The 16,901-nt window shown below is 35.9% G+C and overlaps 1 protein-coding gene across 6 annotated transcripts in view; it reads left to right on the top strand.

The window, feature by feature from the left end:
* Positions 1-16,901, top strand: part of LOC139982216 (tRNA (cytosine(38)-C(5))-methyltransferase-like) — a 28,031-nt gene that overhangs the window by 9,686 nt on the left and 1,444 nt on the right. For 3 of the 6 annotated variants that reach the window (XM_071994854.1, XM_071994853.1, XM_071994850.1), the window contains exons 3-12: positions 4,100-4,176; positions 5,113-5,184; positions 6,241-6,306; positions 6,897-6,942; positions 7,483-7,976; positions 8,754-8,811; positions 9,980-10,103; positions 13,454-14,465; positions 15,183-15,415; positions 16,035-16,237. In XM_071994854.1, the coding sequence (XP_071850955.1) occupies positions 4,100-4,176; positions 5,113-5,184; positions 6,241-6,306; positions 6,897-6,942; positions 7,483-7,976; positions 8,754-8,811; positions 9,980-10,103; positions 13,454-13,554 (1,038 nt within the window). In that variant the 3' untranslated portion in view covers positions 13,555-14,465; positions 15,183-15,415; positions 16,035-16,237. Of the gene's footprint in view, positions 1-4,099; positions 4,177-5,112; positions 5,185-6,240; positions 6,307-6,896; positions 6,943-7,482; positions 7,977-8,753; positions 8,812-9,979; positions 10,104-13,453; positions 14,466-15,182; positions 15,434-16,034; positions 16,238-16,901 lie in introns of all 6 variants that reach the window. The other 3 variants (XM_071994855.1, XM_071994852.1, XM_071994851.1) reach the window with 3 other exon arrangements.

Below are 16,901 nucleotides of genomic sequence, written 5' to 3'. Positions count from 1 at the left end.
AATAGAGCACATAATGAAGGATTAGCACTTCCATATCCTTCCATGAAAGATAGCATATTAAGGCAAAAGAAAGTTTTTGCAAATGCTCCACAAGGAGACATGAAAGTCCAACGTGCTCGATACAAATTGGGTGAATTACAGGTTCTGGTCACCTATCAGACACCATGTTTTCCATCAGGCTTTAAGAGTCATGATTTTTGGTGGAAGGTAGGAAAATATTCCAACACAGAGGAAATAATGAATTTTCTCCATGAAAAGGGATTGAACATTACAGGCAATCCAGGCAGGATGTTGCAAACATTATATGGTTAATATGTATAACTGCATAATTGTTTAAGTTCAAATGAACAGGTGTTTTACCCACGATTGTATGAATGGAATGCGTCATGGCAATTACCTGCATACCTATTAAGTGGAAGTCATTGTACTGTATGGTGTAACAATATAAGCTTTATTGTTAAAACCACCACCAAGTGACCTAGTTTCATTTTTTATAACAAATGTGTAATGAGTATACCTTATTTCTCCTTATGAATTCGTTCAAACGTTTACCCGGCAATTAGAACATATCCGGAACATTAGCAACATGGGTTTTCATATATTGAGAAATATTTTAAGGATATTTACATTGCATCATTTATGTTATATATTGAAGGCTATTTAGAGACAGCATTGGTGATATGCAACTTTTGCTTACAGCAACAGTTATCGAAGCAAATGAAAGTATAGCTCTTTTGAGGAACTTATGTATATATTTTCTTTTTATCAAATATTCATGCAAAAGTAAATTTCATCATGAAGTTTAAAAAACAAGATGTTAAGTAATATGTAAATTTGAAGAAAGATTTGTTGATGTCATAGTCTATGGGGTCTCTTTTATGGTATCGAATATCTAGTACTTTGGTACTTTACTAGATCAATTCGGAGTGCATACCTAGGGTCACCATGCTATCGAGTCACATTTTCTTGATTTTCTTGAAGTGGATGTATATGATTCACAAGGTTTCAAAGCAGTTTTGAAACTATGACTTCATTAAAGAGGAGGTTTTGTAAATGAGTTTGTAATAGTTTAAGGTTCTTTTTTAATGTACGAATTTTTTATGGAACGCTAAGGTGTTCTGTTCAGTTAAAAGATAATTAAGTCTAGTATTCTCTGATCTCTCCCCAATCACGGCATGATTTCACTTTTGATATAAATGTATTATTGATGTATGAAATGCATAAATGTATTTTGTAAGAGATACTGCATATTTTGCTGTGTCATGTAACTTTAAGATATCTTAATGATATTTTTTTTTTTAGATTACATCATATGATGTCATCAATTTTGAAGAGGTACACAAAAATTTTCATGGAGATAGTGTCAATGTATATTACCATATGATCATTTTAATATTCGTAACCAAGATGTTAACCTTTGAGATACGTGAAGACCATTTATTGAAGTCAATGAATATTAGTGAATGTGCTTACAGTACTCTACTTTCTTGAGATTAAGATGAGTTAAAGCAGTATGATGTTAAAATTTTGGAGTATCCAAAAATTTTAAAAGATTGAGGGGGATGTTATGAAATAGTGATACCATCTCTTTGATGTTACCGAAACACTCCATCGAGACACCTTACAGGCCTCTTATGTATTTATCTAGGTCATGGATTCAGTTTTCCCACGAGAAGTTTTTAACTATCTTATTGAATCTTGGTACAGGGCCTTTTCCCAAAATAGATTCCATTATGTCTGTGGAACATTCGAGAAGGTTCTCTCACGTGGTATGGAAGTTTCCATAGAAAAGGGGATGGACTTCCAAACTCCCAACCAATCAGGGCAGATCAGTGCCAGCACAATTATTTTTATATCATTAAGTTAATACAGGATGGTCAGGTTATTGGCTGCCTACTGATTATGCGCAGTGAGATTTTATGGAAGTAAGGGTATAAAACACGGCATGGGGCCGAAAGTTTTATCTCTCTGTCAGCAAATTTATGACTTGGTCAGCAAATTTATCACTCCGCCGAAAGTTCATCACTCCTAATTGTTTAATTGACGGAGTCAAGTCAAGTCAAATCATTGTAATTTAGTTTTATTTGTAAAGAGAATCGACAGAGAAGAAATTATACCGAATCATTAATCAAATCCTATCTCGTCAAATTGTTTTTCTGTGAACTCATTGTTTTCGCCCGTTCGAGACATCTCCTGAAGAAGCGTAAATACGGCATCAAGATATCCCAGTACCTTTCTATCGCGAGTCCCGATATAGTTTTACTATCGGAGGAAGCGGGCTCGACACAATATTACATTAGTGTGGTGTTAGGCTAAAATATGTGGTCGAAGATAACAGCAATAACGAAGGTACCCGACCGACGCGATACTACCCGGTTCCTAATTTATTACTCGAATCCTACGCAAAGTGTGATTTAAAACAAAAAAATGCTGTACCCGGATAACCCGTGTAAACACTAGTAATTACATGTTAATATACTCCCTTGTACTGTACCTGTCATTGCAAACATGAACATGCTGCTTGCTGGTCCATTTCCAGGACATTACTTTCAAGTTTCTAACAACTTATACATGTGACCAAAGGGGTAAGGGTAAGAAGAGTGTACATCTGATCTTGGTTCCTTTTAATTTGCTTTATAGTGATGGCTCGGTTTATGTCTAGGAGTGACAAATGAGGTATATATAACAGAATATGAAACATTCCTTGTTGTGCAACAGACTCAAGGAAAATCTGTTTCGTTTTTTTTTTTTTATTTATTGTTTTTTTTTTTTTTGATAAATTAGGATCATAAAAATCTTTGAGAAGACTACTAAAATTGGATTAATTGGTGAATATTAGGTACAGCTTATCTTATCCAATAGAACTCTAGATATTTTGAAAATATATATAAAGTGCAAATTTTGTAATGGTCTTCCAAGATGACCAAATTTCTTATCGAACAACCAAAATCAGCTTTGAATGTTGTCCTACTGATAACTAGTGGTTTACATCAAATTCAGATTGTATGGTTAATACGGTAACTACCCCCCCCCCTCCCCATTTATGTCAAATTATTGCTATCTCCACAAATCTGGTTTTCTATTCAACAAACCTACACACCACTCCTACAGTGTACATATTCAGCTGTTCTATTCATCAAACCTACACATCTCCCCTACAGTTTTATTATAGCTGTTCTATTTATCAAAGCTACACATCTCTCATACAGTGAACATATACCAGTTCTACTCATCAAACCTACACATCTCTCCAACAGTGTACATATTGCTGTTCTATTCACCAAACCTAGGCTAGACATATCTCATTTAGTGTACATACTGCTGTTCTATTCATCAAACCTACACATATCTCCTACAGCGTACATATTGGTGTCCTATTCACCAAACCTACACATCTCTCCCAGTTTATTTATAGCTGTTCTATTCATGAAACCTAAACATCTCTCCTACAGTGTTAATATAGCTATTATATTCATCAAACCTACGCATCTCTCCTACAGTGAACATATAGCTGTTCTATTCATCAAACCTACACATCTCTCCTACAGTGTACATATAGCTATTCTATTCATCAAACCTACACATCTTTCCTACAGTGTACATATAGCTATTATATTCATCAAACCTACACATCTCTCCTACAGTGTACATATAGCTATTCTATTCATCAAACCTACACATCTCTCCTACAGTGTTTTTATAGCTGTTCCATTCATCAAACCTACCCATCTCTCCTACAGCATTGTTATTTGGTCACTGTTATTTAGAAACATTTTTGCGGTCAACCAAATTTTCTATTCCGAAAGTCAAAATGTGATACCTGGCTGTCAGAGGGATGACCAGAAAAATCCTTAAAACTTTGCCACGTGAACGGAACACTGCAATTGAATGTTTGACTCTTGTTGTGCTTTTCGTAAATGATGACTTTCTTTTAGGTTCAAAGAAATTGATCAATGATTATGGGTCAGAGCCAGAACTGGTCTACCACAAAGTTGAAGTTAGATGTTAATTACAGATCTTTATTAATGATTGTATGATTAACAGCATGTTTTGATGATATTTCCTATAAATTAATTTGTATTTTTATCTTTTATTTTAGTCTGTTTCCTTAAAGGATTTCATTAAGTGGGATGCTGATGTTTTTCTAATGAGTCCTCCTTGCCAACCATTTACAAGGTAATGATCAAATAATAAAATTGCCTCCTGCACACTCATGAATGTAATGGACCTTGTAATTAATAAAGTGTGATATCTTTGGTTAGATGCCTCCTAAATGAAGGTAAAGAATGTTTGGCTATAAGAGTGTTAGGTAGCTATTTCCACATCAAGGTAGAATGACACTTGAGACTTTGTGTACTTAAAAGCATTACAACTTAAAGGGATACTCTCTGGTGTTATACAGTACTCCAGTTTGGACTATTTTTTCTCTATACTGTACTGTCATGTTATGCTTCAGAGCACTTATACTGTCAGTATGAGCAGTATGAATATCATGTTTCTATCAGATAAAGGTTAGGAACTGCTTGTACGGTCATTATGAGTGCTCTGAAGCATGATATGTGAGGACAGTTTAGAGAGGTATTAGCATTAGGAAACTATTCCAACTGTATTTAGAATGGTTAGTGGATTGAAACAAAGTAAAAGGAAATAACAATATAGAACATGACTGGAGTAATGGAAGGTCATAACCCAAATACAAAGTATCTATTTAAATTGTCAGTTTGGTGACCTTAACCGGTTAAGGAAATATAATTTATCCTGTTAGCATGTGTCACTGTACCTAAGTACAGTAATGGAAAAGTATAATACCAAATAGTGGGACACAACCGTTCCTGAAAATTTTCAAAATTTTGTGAATTCAGACCATGGTGAGAACCACATTGGTGTCTTATACTGAGGCCGAGGTAAATGATTTGGTATGTACAAATCACAACATTTCATGAATGGAGTAACATTGTAACATTTTGAAAGATCTTTTAAGCAGTGTAGTTTAACTTGAGCACACTCTTACAGGAATAATAAGTATCGTAATAAAGAAGTAACAAGTTCCTGTCCAGAAACATTACAATATATTTACTTTTAACTAGCTGTTTTGTTTATTTTATATCTCAGGGTTGGTCTTAAAGGAGATAAAAGTGACCCCAGGACATCCAGTTTTCTTTATCTACTCCAAACATTACCTCAGTAAGTTATTTTAAGGTCATTTTAAACCTTTTAAAGATACCAAGATTTATTCTAAATTTCTCTTGTTTTCTTCTCCATTGCAGGGCCTCTGTTTACTTTAATCTAATCTATCAACAGTAGTTGTTGTTGTTTACACCAATAACTGTTTCAAAATGTGCTGTTGAAAGTCTAGAGTGGGTAACTTTGAAAAGTTGAGAGTTCTGATGTAGATATTTTAAAGGGTTTAGATTGTCACTGGATTGCTCAGGAATGTTGTTGACTTCAGAGATCTCAGGGTCACTAAAGGGAGAAGAAAAACTTGATTGAATTACAGATACTGATATTATGTAGTGAGTTAATAGGAGGTGATGAGGGGATTTCTGGTAATTCTTCAGTTTATTACATAGAATGACTGGTACTGATATTATGTAGTGAGTTATTAGGAGGTGAGGAGGGGATTTCTGGTAATTCTTCAGTTTATTACATAGAATGACTGATACTGATATTATATAGTGAGTTATTAGGAGGTGATGAGGTGATTTCTGGTAATTCTTCAGTCTATTACATAGAATGACTAAGAGTCCATTCAGTTAGATAGATTTATTCAGGAATGCCAAGAGTTCCAAGTGAGTTACTAAGGAAGGCTGAGAATCATGAGTGAGTTGGTGTGTATGAAAGGCGGAGAGTTCAAAGATAATAGCAAGCTAGGAAGGCTGAGTTTTCTTGTGAATTGAAGATTACTGGAAGAGACCCGAAGCAAGTTGTTTGACGAATGTGCAAAGTATGCGTTTTGAAGGATAAAGATAAAGCAGATGAACTTTACACCCTTGCAAACTAGATAATTAAAGCAGCACCTTCAAAAAGGCCCCCTACCTGCCTCTCTTCACGAGCAGCCAGTTTCTTACATATCTAAGGCTAGTTGCTTTACTGTGTTACATTCAGGGGTGTGTAGATCGTTGTTCAGGCTTGAGGTTATTGTGTTACCATGTCCCATTTGTGCACTCTTACATTTTGTTTCCTTCCTAAATCATCTCATAAATATGAGAATTCATTAATTCCTTCATATCTCTATTCCAGATTGACAAAGAAGCCTGGATATATTCTCGTAGAAAATGTGAAAGGATTTGAAAGTTCTGATACCAGGTGGGAGTCGAAGTTTGAAATATTTGAGCTTGCTTCTTATTTTTTCCTCATTTTCAATAAAGTTACTGTAGTTTTCCTACAGGACTGTTGTCCCTTACCTTTGAGTATTATTCATTGAAAGTATGTATTTGTTCCAGGTAATTGAATTTTAAAAGTATGTTTATCAAAACTAAAATGAGTGTAAAATGTTGATTGGATAGACACCCAATGCAAGGTTTAAGTTTTAATAAATTTGGTCATCCCCATGAGCCAATAAACGGGGTTATGTGGCCGCTTAGTGTCATGCCCGTATATTGGCCTATGGGGGAGGGGGGAGACATTGAAGTTGTTAAATTTGTTCCTGCAATCATAACCATGTTTCTAAATAAAATGTCATCAGTACAAGAATAATTTACTGTTCAAATCTTGTATAGCAGTTATGGAATTTATAGCTTTAATGACAAATATTAAGATTCGTGCGTAGAAAGATTGCTAGGTACATCTTATAGCAATTGACCATTTTGCATTAATCAGGACAAAAATGTGAGAATCGAAATGCCTGGAGGAATCACGTACAGAAAATAATCTAATCATTTATTTTCCTCTCTTAGAAATGAGTTGGTTGACGTTTTGAAGAAGTGTCATTATTCATACAAGGTAAATCTCTTTTCTTTAGTGAAGGCTTTTCAGCCATCCTATAATTGTACGATCCTATTTTTACCTACTTTTCCCATCAATTTGTGTAGGTTTTCTTGATAATGTTGGATATGCTGTGTAATGCATGATATCAAAAGTTACTGAACAGCTACAAACATGTGCCTATCATGTTTGTCAACAATTTTGGGTGTATTTTGTAATTTGTGACATCTCTGGTACCAGCTGAGTATGAAATAACATATATTTAATTTTGGGTGTATTTTGTTACATCTCAGATACCAGCTGAGTACGACATAAGACATTTAATTTGGTGTATTTTGTATTTTGTGACATCTCAGGTACCAGCTGAATATGATATAAAATACATTTCATTTTGGGTGTATTTTGTGACATCTCAGGTACCAGCTGAGTATGACATAAGATCTCATCCTTAATATGATAGATCCCTGTGATTTTGAGCCTACACCCTGATATTGATCTACCTAATGTGATAATGCTACTGATCATGTGTCTTAGGTCATATTCCATTTCTCTCTGCAGGAATTCTTAATTTCGCCGACAGATTTAGGGGTTCCCAATCAGAGACTTCGTTACTTTTTACTCGCTAAACAGCAACCTCTGATATTCAAGGAAACGACTTTGACGAATGAAGAAAATACTTTACTCAATCACCAGATTCTGTCAGAAAATGTATGTTGCCATAGTAACTTAGATAAGAATAATTTGCAAGAAGTTGAAAGTACACCAGGAAGGACAGATACAAGTGATATCAATGATAGGAGTAAATCTGAAGCAGATATCCAAAATACTTCAGAATCAATGAGTATATCAAATCTAGAATCTCAGAGGGACATAGGTAGCAAAACAGAAGATAAGATATCACCTAAAGAGAGAAATATCAAGGAATATTTAGAGGCACTTTCACAAGAAAGTTTTGAAGACTATGCCGTTCCAGATAAGACATTGTTAAGATTTGGACAAGTGATGGATATCGTTCGAGAGGAAGATGAAAGAACTTGCTGTTTTACGAAGGCGTGAGTTTGGAGGAGTATCATTTTTCATGTGTAAATGTCTAAATTTAGTTCATGTCAAACAACAGGTTAATTAAGTCATGGTGGCTGCCCATTGTGATATATCTTTATTCCTTGAGTATGGCCAACATGCCTAGGAACTGGTTCATTAGCTCATACACAGGATATGGCTGAAAGCTAGTTTTGTTTGGCCAACAGTTTGACCAAGCCTACTCAGTATTAAAAATTCTCTAATCTGACCGTCCTTTCGTCATCGGTTGAGCGTGCATTAGCCTGTGAATAATATACACTGTAAACCCACCTGCGGATGAATATAAGTTATCCTATGAATAATACACTGTAAACTAAACTGCGGATGAATATAAGTTATCCTATGAATAATACACTGTAAACTAAACTGCGGATGAATATAAGTTATCCTATGAATAATACACTGTAAACTAAACTGCGGATGAATATAAGTTATCCTATGATAATACACTGGAAACTAAACTGCGGATGAATATTAGTTGCAAAAGTCACAAGACAAGTTTCTATGCAAGAAGGGTAGGAAGGTAGAGGACACAGCAACATTCTTTACTGGGCACAACAACTTGTCCTCTCGGGTGATTTCAGTAGCAAGTTAAACACAAAATACTATAACTACATAAAAAATTGAGATGGACCATTTGTTCCTTATTATTTCAGTATTTATTCAATATCAACCTTTTATAATTTCATCACATTGCACACATTGCTATTTTGTCATATTGATTTGATATGGTTTTTTTTTCCCTGCAGGTATGGACACTATGTGGAGGGTACTGGTTCTTTTTTTCAACGTAACAACTCACTAACGGTAAGTACTGCACACAATTCATTAGTGACTCAGTAGGACAAAGATTGCCATACCAACAGCGCCCCCAACTGTCTCCAACACACCTACATTGCCTGGAGATTCTGAAACAATACCTGCAGATTGGTGTCGATAACCTTGATAGTTAACAAACAAAAAACCTCCCAAATTCAAGTAAAATCTCTCTTTTTCTGGTAACATTCCAACAATTTCATTGTGGTCAGCATAATTGACACACTTTGGACACTTTTGAAAGACATTGAGGAACCTAAAGAAAGAGGGGGTGGGGGATCTTCTTCGGTAATGGCCATCTTTACCTTTATCTGACCAACTTGATCAACACCTTACAGATTTTCTCATAGATTCAGAAAAATCTTTTTGAACAGATGCAGGTAGGGGCATTGATATCCATGTCATTGCTCCATTTATGGATAGTAAGCTACTCTATTAGACAAAGCAAGTCCATGCAGCCCATATCACCCACAGAACTGGGTCTGAAGCTTTCTCCCCAGTCCCCCCCCCCCCACAACACCCTCATGTCAGACCTTTTTGAAGGAGTAATGAGGGCAGTATTACATAGTACATTGCTATTAACAGGTAAACCAGTGCACATATGTATAAATACAGCTCTATTTTGTCTTACATAATAAACTGCTATTGATAGGTAAACCAGTGCACAGATGTGTAACTCTACAGCTCTATTTTGTACATAGAGTAAATTGTACAGTTTGAGAATTTCTTCCAATGATATTCACAAAACATGAAGTTTTCTCTTGATTGTTTCCTGCTGATTAGACAAGGAGATAAATTAGAAAAAGATTAAATCTGTGAATTGTTTTCTAATGTGGTGTAAACAAGTGATGCTGGGCAAAATGTTTGTAGAGGTATGGGAACAATGGGACACAGTCAAAACTCATAACAGACAAACAGCTGTACTGTAACTCTCTCTGTAATACTGTGAACAGTACCACTGTGGCTTCATGATGGTATATGGTGAGGCAGTAACAGTGTTTGTAAGAACACTTTGATGTTACTGTGCTATACATTTAAATTAATCACATGATCAATCTAAAGTCATGTGATTGGTGTTCACTCCCTTAGTTTCAAGTTTGATCTGCGTGTTTGATCATGTGACTTTATTTGATTTTGATTAGTGACTTTTACTTTCTAGAAACAATGGGCGTTTGAAGACAGACTTGACTCTAATGTGACCTTACTTCGCCTCCAACAGCTCAGCTTGAGATATTTCACACCGAGGGAAGTTGCCAACTTTCACTGTTTTCCAAAAGAATTTAGTAAGTAAAAAGTCATATCTGTTAAACTGAAGTTATGTTCAGGTAGGATTTAGGCAAAATCTTGAACGTGAGATTGCAAAGTTCAAAATGGAGTGGTAGTAATGCTCCAGCAACTAGTTGGTTTCAATGTAAACACATGCATATGTGGCTATGTCATCTATATATTCATAAGTTAAAGACAGAAAGAGAAAAAAGGTAAAGTAATAAAGAACGACAGACGATTCCTAGTCTGTTGAAATATTAAACAATTAAAACAATCAATCTCATCTTTATCTGGGTGGTGACACTGGTAGGGGGTAGGGATTCACTCCCTTTCTAGACCCGCTGGGCCCTCTGTCCGATCAGGGCACATCATTGCCTGGTGGGGAGGGGCATCTTACGACCAGGACGTGAGTCACGCCGATCCAAACCCGAAGGACCTGTATAGAAATTATAAAGTGATTTCTAATGGTGATTTCTCCAACATCATATTCACAGCTAAGGGCTGTCAAGTGAGTGGCCTAACTTACATAGCAATATAATCATACAATGGGCTCAACACTAATTACAGACAGGCAAATCTACAATAAGTACACTCGAATCATTAAGAAATATATGTTTCCAGTAAATAGCATAAGTAATAAAGCTCACATGTAGCCGACGTGGCAGTCAATGATGGATACCATGCAGTAAGTCTCAGTCAAGTGCTAATTGCCCTTACCTACTTTCTAGCATGTAGACAACTAAATGCATAAATACTAAAATAATAATATAACACCATATATATACCCTATGTGATAAGTCTCTCATAAATATAGTATACATACCACCAAACAATAGCAAAAATATTTAGGGTCAAACTCTGACAAGAACTGTCACCACAGGAAGCTAAAGAACATATACCAGCTAATAAGGATTCCACAAAAACGCTAAATTATAATATACATGTAGCATATAGTCATAGTGTAACCTATAGAGTACACAACACAGAAATACTCATAACGGGAAAAACCACATTGGCTATATGTCATTATCAATGGAACACATAAGTATACTAAATTACACTATGGATTGTATACTATAGCTATCTATAGTATGACTTTAAATTAGGTACAAACATCTCTGAGGGCTGGAGCCATCACGGAGTAACTTAACATTATTTAACTAAGAAGCTTACTTCTGGAAAATACAAAGTGGTTCGTACCTGTATAGAAATTATAGAGTAATTTCTACTGATGATGTCTCCGACATCCTATCGACGGCTGAGGGCTGTCAAGTGAGTGGCACCGATAACTGGTAAACTGGACTGCTTACACAGTAGAGCCAAGGGAAAGTACCCTAAAACAATACAACTTCCTGCCCAGCCCAAATAAGGAGATAAATGAACCTTTCTCTTTTGAAAATACTAGCGATATCATAAAAACATTTAAAAAAAATTAAAAATTTGCTCAAGGGGGGTGCTGCCCCCTTCCCCCCCCCCCTTGGGTACACGCCTGATAACCACTAATACACCAGGTGTAAACAACATAGTAACGTAGTCCCAGAGAATCAGCTCCTACACAAAGAGGTGAACACTGGGTCATCTGTTTGCAGAAGATCTCTCTCACTCTGGGACAGCTTAGCCTTTGAATCTGCTAGCTTATGGGTTTTGTGGTGGTCCACTCTTCTGGTACACATGTAGGACAAAACAATGTCATTCCAAGAAAACAGGTTTAGTCATTAAGACTTTCTGCAATGAAGTGACAGTCCATTGAACTAAATGAGCACCAAGAATTTGTAAGGGGGGACCTATCATAGGGAGGGGGAATCTAAATCTTAGTACTTACTAATTAATCAAACAATTAGGGTTGCTACATACATTTTAATAATTAAAACTAAAACATGTTCATTTAACTTCATAAACAACTGAGGACGATGTTGTATTATCCAATGCCGTTTTGTTTTCTTGCAAAGACAAAGATGCATTGTAGACATATTATTCCAGGCCATTAAAGTCTTACGTTTCCCTATTGAGTGCATCTCAGGAACTGGCCTTACGGTCAGTTTGCTAGACTGAGTAGTCACGACGCTGTAATGAGCCTCATATCATTAAACGGATCATTTCACCAACATTAAAAGTGGAATAGAACAATTACATGAGCAGATATGTGAGTGTGCTTTAATAGTATACAACCCTGGTAAATCAAGGTGTGGTGGTGGGGTGGGAGGGGAGGGGGGTTCCAGACTCTTGTAGGGTTGCCACACAGTTTTGGAAGGGTCCTCTAAAAATTAAGTGGATGGGAATGCTCCCTCTTCATAGACCCCTTCCTCAGGCAATGACATCTGTCCCCAACATCACAAAGATGACCATGTGCGTCAACAAGTAAAACGTTGTAATCAACCAATTGTTTGCCTCAAGTATCCATTAAATAGTTTATTTTCTGTTGATATCTCATGTTTTTGTGAGGTAACATTTCGTGAGTCAAAGCAACACAGGTTGGAAAGATCAGCACTAAATCGCACATTATAGGAACTGGCATTTGCTTGTTGAGATAGTTTGATGACATACCATAAACCAAATAGGATTGTCAATACTTAAGGGCGTATTCTGGTGAATGACAAACAGTGTGACACAAATAGGGAATCGGAGCAAAATATACTCCACTTCTTGTTAAAAACCCTTTCTGATTATCTTCTTAACTGGAGATATTGTTTGTTGACTTTAACGTAAACTAGTTTTGCCAGATTAGCGCTTCATTAATCCATGAAAGAGGTACCAAGTTTGCACCTCCGTCGCACCTAGGTGATACTAAGGTTTCACCAAGGTTGCATCCTGGTTGCACCTAGGTTACACTTTATTACGCTTCTGGCTCTTTGTCTCTGTTTTCACTTTTATCAATTGTTTAATTTTCAATATGCCTTCATTAGTGTAGCTCAATATTCAGAACTGCCTCTCCCTCCTCTCCCCTCCGTCTCAACTATTGCAACATTGTTATAGTGGATGGAAATGGAGATCATGACTTGAATGTGATTCTCAAAGAGATCGTGCCATTTCTTACATAAAATGGGCACTTTATCCCTTTATCAAGCCATGTTACTGGTATTACAATACTGGGAGGTATTATGGAAATTGTTTAGAAAGGATGCATTAGTCAAAACAGGAGCAATCTTCCAGCAACCCCTGTCCAACCTCCATCCCCTACCCCATCCCTAGATTCTCCTCCAAAACCAGAAACAGACACCGCACTTCAGAAATATATATAGTATTGATCCTTCACACCTGTTTGCATAAGTTCCATATACATAGTACTAGTTCAGTGTTGAAGAAGAAACCAAATTTTGGGAATTCATTCATCAACATTTTCATGACTTATTTGTTCTTTTCTTTTCAGGTTTTCCATCTGAACTCAGTCGCAAACAACAGTATCGAGTCCTTGGGAATAGTTTGAATGCACATGTGGTCTCAGTTTTATTGAGGTATCTTGTCAAGTGAACAGCCTCTTCCCTTGTGATAGTTGGTTACATACAAAATTGTGATACAGGTACTACAGCACCAGTGTGTACAATACAAATTCACATTTGTGTTAGGATGAGCCAATACACATGTAACACACAATACTGAAATCCTGAAACAAGAGGACTATTAATGTAAATGAAATCTTAAAGGTGTGGTGATTATGAATAACTAAATACAATGTTAAGTGCCGGCAGTTGATAAGTTCTTCCTGCTATGGTCGTCAAAAGTACACAAAATGTCCCCCAAGAACGAAACTTCAGAAAATTCACCTCACAGATTATATCGTAATGGTATGTAATCTTACACAAATCTCAGAATTTTATAACTAACTGTATTGCAAACGTCATCTTTAATTAAAAAAAGCATAGAACCAAAAACATCAATTGATCACCAAATAACAATAGCTTAACTTCAACTACAGATTGACAAGTCTGGTATCCATAGCAACCATATCCTGTCCTAACTCTAGGATGGTATAACATATTTGTCACCTCCTTTAAGTTAAGTAAAAATACTTTCAAAAAACCCTCAATCAATTGTTTAAAGCAATAAACAAGATTATCAAAAAGAGTAACCGGCAAATCTACTTGAGCATACAATTACAGTTAATATGCCTTCTGCCTTCATACCCACTACTGGATATAAAACTGCAACAACAGTTACAAAACTCGGTTAATTCACCCGTAAAGATAAACACTAATGGAGCTTGTGTTTCTGTTATAAGTAGCTGAAACAGTGTGAATGTGATCGGGTCAATGCAGGACATTATCAGTAACAATGTCAGAGCACCAAGATGAGGAAGATGGTACAATCATCAAGAAGACACCATGGGTCAGTGTGAATTTCTTGAAAGAAAAGATCTTTCAACAGCTTCATAGACTAGAAAGGTACTGTGAGAATATCTTCATGATGATAAGGCAAAACAATCCCTTCCCAGAGCTGGACTTTTTCCCAGAGGTAAACTTCTGGAGTTTGACTCACAAAACTTCTAGCCACAAAGTTCCTAAACTACCCCCCCCCCCCTGCCAGAGCCAAATCCTCCTCCCAGTTTAAAAAAAAAATGAGCTTTTCTAAGGGGGATTTTAAATCATTCTTAGTATATGATTTATTAATTATATATTTAAAGAGGAAATTTTTAATATGGGAGTCAAGGAGGTTGTCTTTTAATATGTTTTTATTGTTGCAATTTGAGGAGTTCAATGTTTTTTCTCGGCACTGACTTCTGTTAGTATATTATTTTTAACAGTGTTTTGCATTGACATTAAGTTTTGGTATTTTCCCAATATACTGCTGTAAGAATATCACTATGCATAACATTTAAACAAAACAATTTAAAAGAAACCTATTACAGACTCTTACCAAATTTGAGTCTGTAGAAATACCACTATATATAATAGTACAAACAATAACAAAATAGAAAATAAAAACATCTCCTAGAATCGTACTAAATTTTCTACTGTTGGAATACCACTATTAATACAATTAAAAGCAATAAGTTATGACACTTTGGGAAATATTATGAGCTATGAATTCAGCTGGTGATTTAATGTCAGCTCATTGAAATTGACCCATAACAAGTACTTTTTATGATTATTTTTGAATAGACTAAAAGCTTCTCAAGTGCACATATTTGATTCCCGCTGATGAGATCTGGATTAAAGTTGGATGTGACTAGCAAGGTTTGGGGAAACTTTTAGCAGATTTTCCAAAATAGCTGATTCCACCACAACACTGTTGTGATCACCATATTCCCAGCTGATGACTTCAGAGCTAACCTCAAGATAGGGATGCAACAACACTGTGAGCAACTCAATGAGTTACCTAAAGTAGAGTGGAAGTAAATAGTGAAGCAAACGTAAGTTTACATTAAGTCATTAAGAAAAGGTACTAAACTTTGACTAAAAGTAGCAATCTTACAAGCATCTATAGGCAAGGAACTAATAGCTTCATTATCTCTGTTTACATTTACAGAGAGGAAAAACTATGAATCTTCATGTTTGGGGACTATGGATATCTTTGTCTTGTTTATGGAATTACAGGGGTCATTGGTAATTTCATTATTAATTATGTAGGTTATTAGTTTTCAGACCAAATGTGTCACGGTATGGGACTGCAATTTTTGTTTTTTCTTTTAGTGGGGAGGAAAATTTATGAAGGGTCGTTGTTCAACAGTTTTCCAATTGGTTTTCCTTTTATTTTTGAAAGGATCAGAATTTCATCTGGGTTCCCCCTTTCACAACCCCCCCCCTCCCTCCTAATGGCTAATCTGCTGAAACCCAAATATACAGGCTTGAGGCTTTACCATGAAATAATGGCAGCGTGCTCTTTGATTATCAAGGCATTATAAGAACTGTGCAATTATCCTTATCTTTATATATATATATATATATATATATATATATATATATATATATATATATATATATATATATTTTTTTTTTTTTTTTTTACTGTAGGCCTTCACTGTTGCCTATCCTGTATCACTACCAAAGAGGAAATGAGGGTTCCCTTGGAAGAGAGAGGTCGATGTCCTCGGAGATCACTGTAAAATCTGAAGTCAAATCTGTAAACATACCTCCAATATGGTGAAAGACCATCAACAGCAAAGGATTACTTCAATGTCATAGATGATCATCTGTTTGAAGTTCCACTAGATCAGGTGAAGTAAAAGCACCTGTTTGGTTCCTTGCTTTTAACTAAGGAACCTATGTAGTCAGGTTGGCATGTGTGTGTGTGTCAGTGACACTCGCTTGGGTACACTGTAACTCAACAAGGGAAAGTTGGACTAAACTCAAACTATGTATATAGATCCGCCATAGTGAGAAGGTGTGCCCTATTGTTTTTGGTGCCTGTGAAGGTCACCAAAGGTCAGTTGGAGGCCAAAACCAAAATTAAAAAAAGCAATAACTCCCATTGACAGGGTCCGACATGGTTCATATTTTGGGAGTAGTTGTAAATGGGGTAAGGAATCATTTCCAAACATAACGGTCATGTGATCCAAGGTCAACAAAGGTTAATTAGTGGTCAAAACTAGTATTTTTGCAATAACTTGAGAGCAAAATATCCGACAAGGGTTGGAAGGTACGCTATTGTAATTCAGCAGTCGACCCGCATCTAGGTGACCTTTGACCTCAGGTTGACCTCCAGTGACCTGTATTAGTATCTTTCAAGTTGATTATTTGAAGTTTTGTGGCCATATTCCAATCTAAATTGTCCATAAGTTGACTCCTCTGCAAACCTTCATGTGCGAAGTTATTTGAGATCAATGTTTTCTTTGGTTTTGTTAAAATTCTTAATAAGTACAGTTAGGATGATTCTTTGAG

This window comes from Apostichopus japonicus, chromosome 16 (genome assembly GCF_037975245.1).
Source record: "Apostichopus japonicus isolate 1M-3 chromosome 16, ASM3797524v1, whole genome shotgun sequence".
NCBI lineage: Eukaryota > Metazoa > Echinodermata > Holothuroidea > Aspidochirotida > Stichopodidae > Apostichopus > Apostichopus japonicus.
This window is presented reverse-complemented; position numbering and strand designations above follow the sequence as displayed.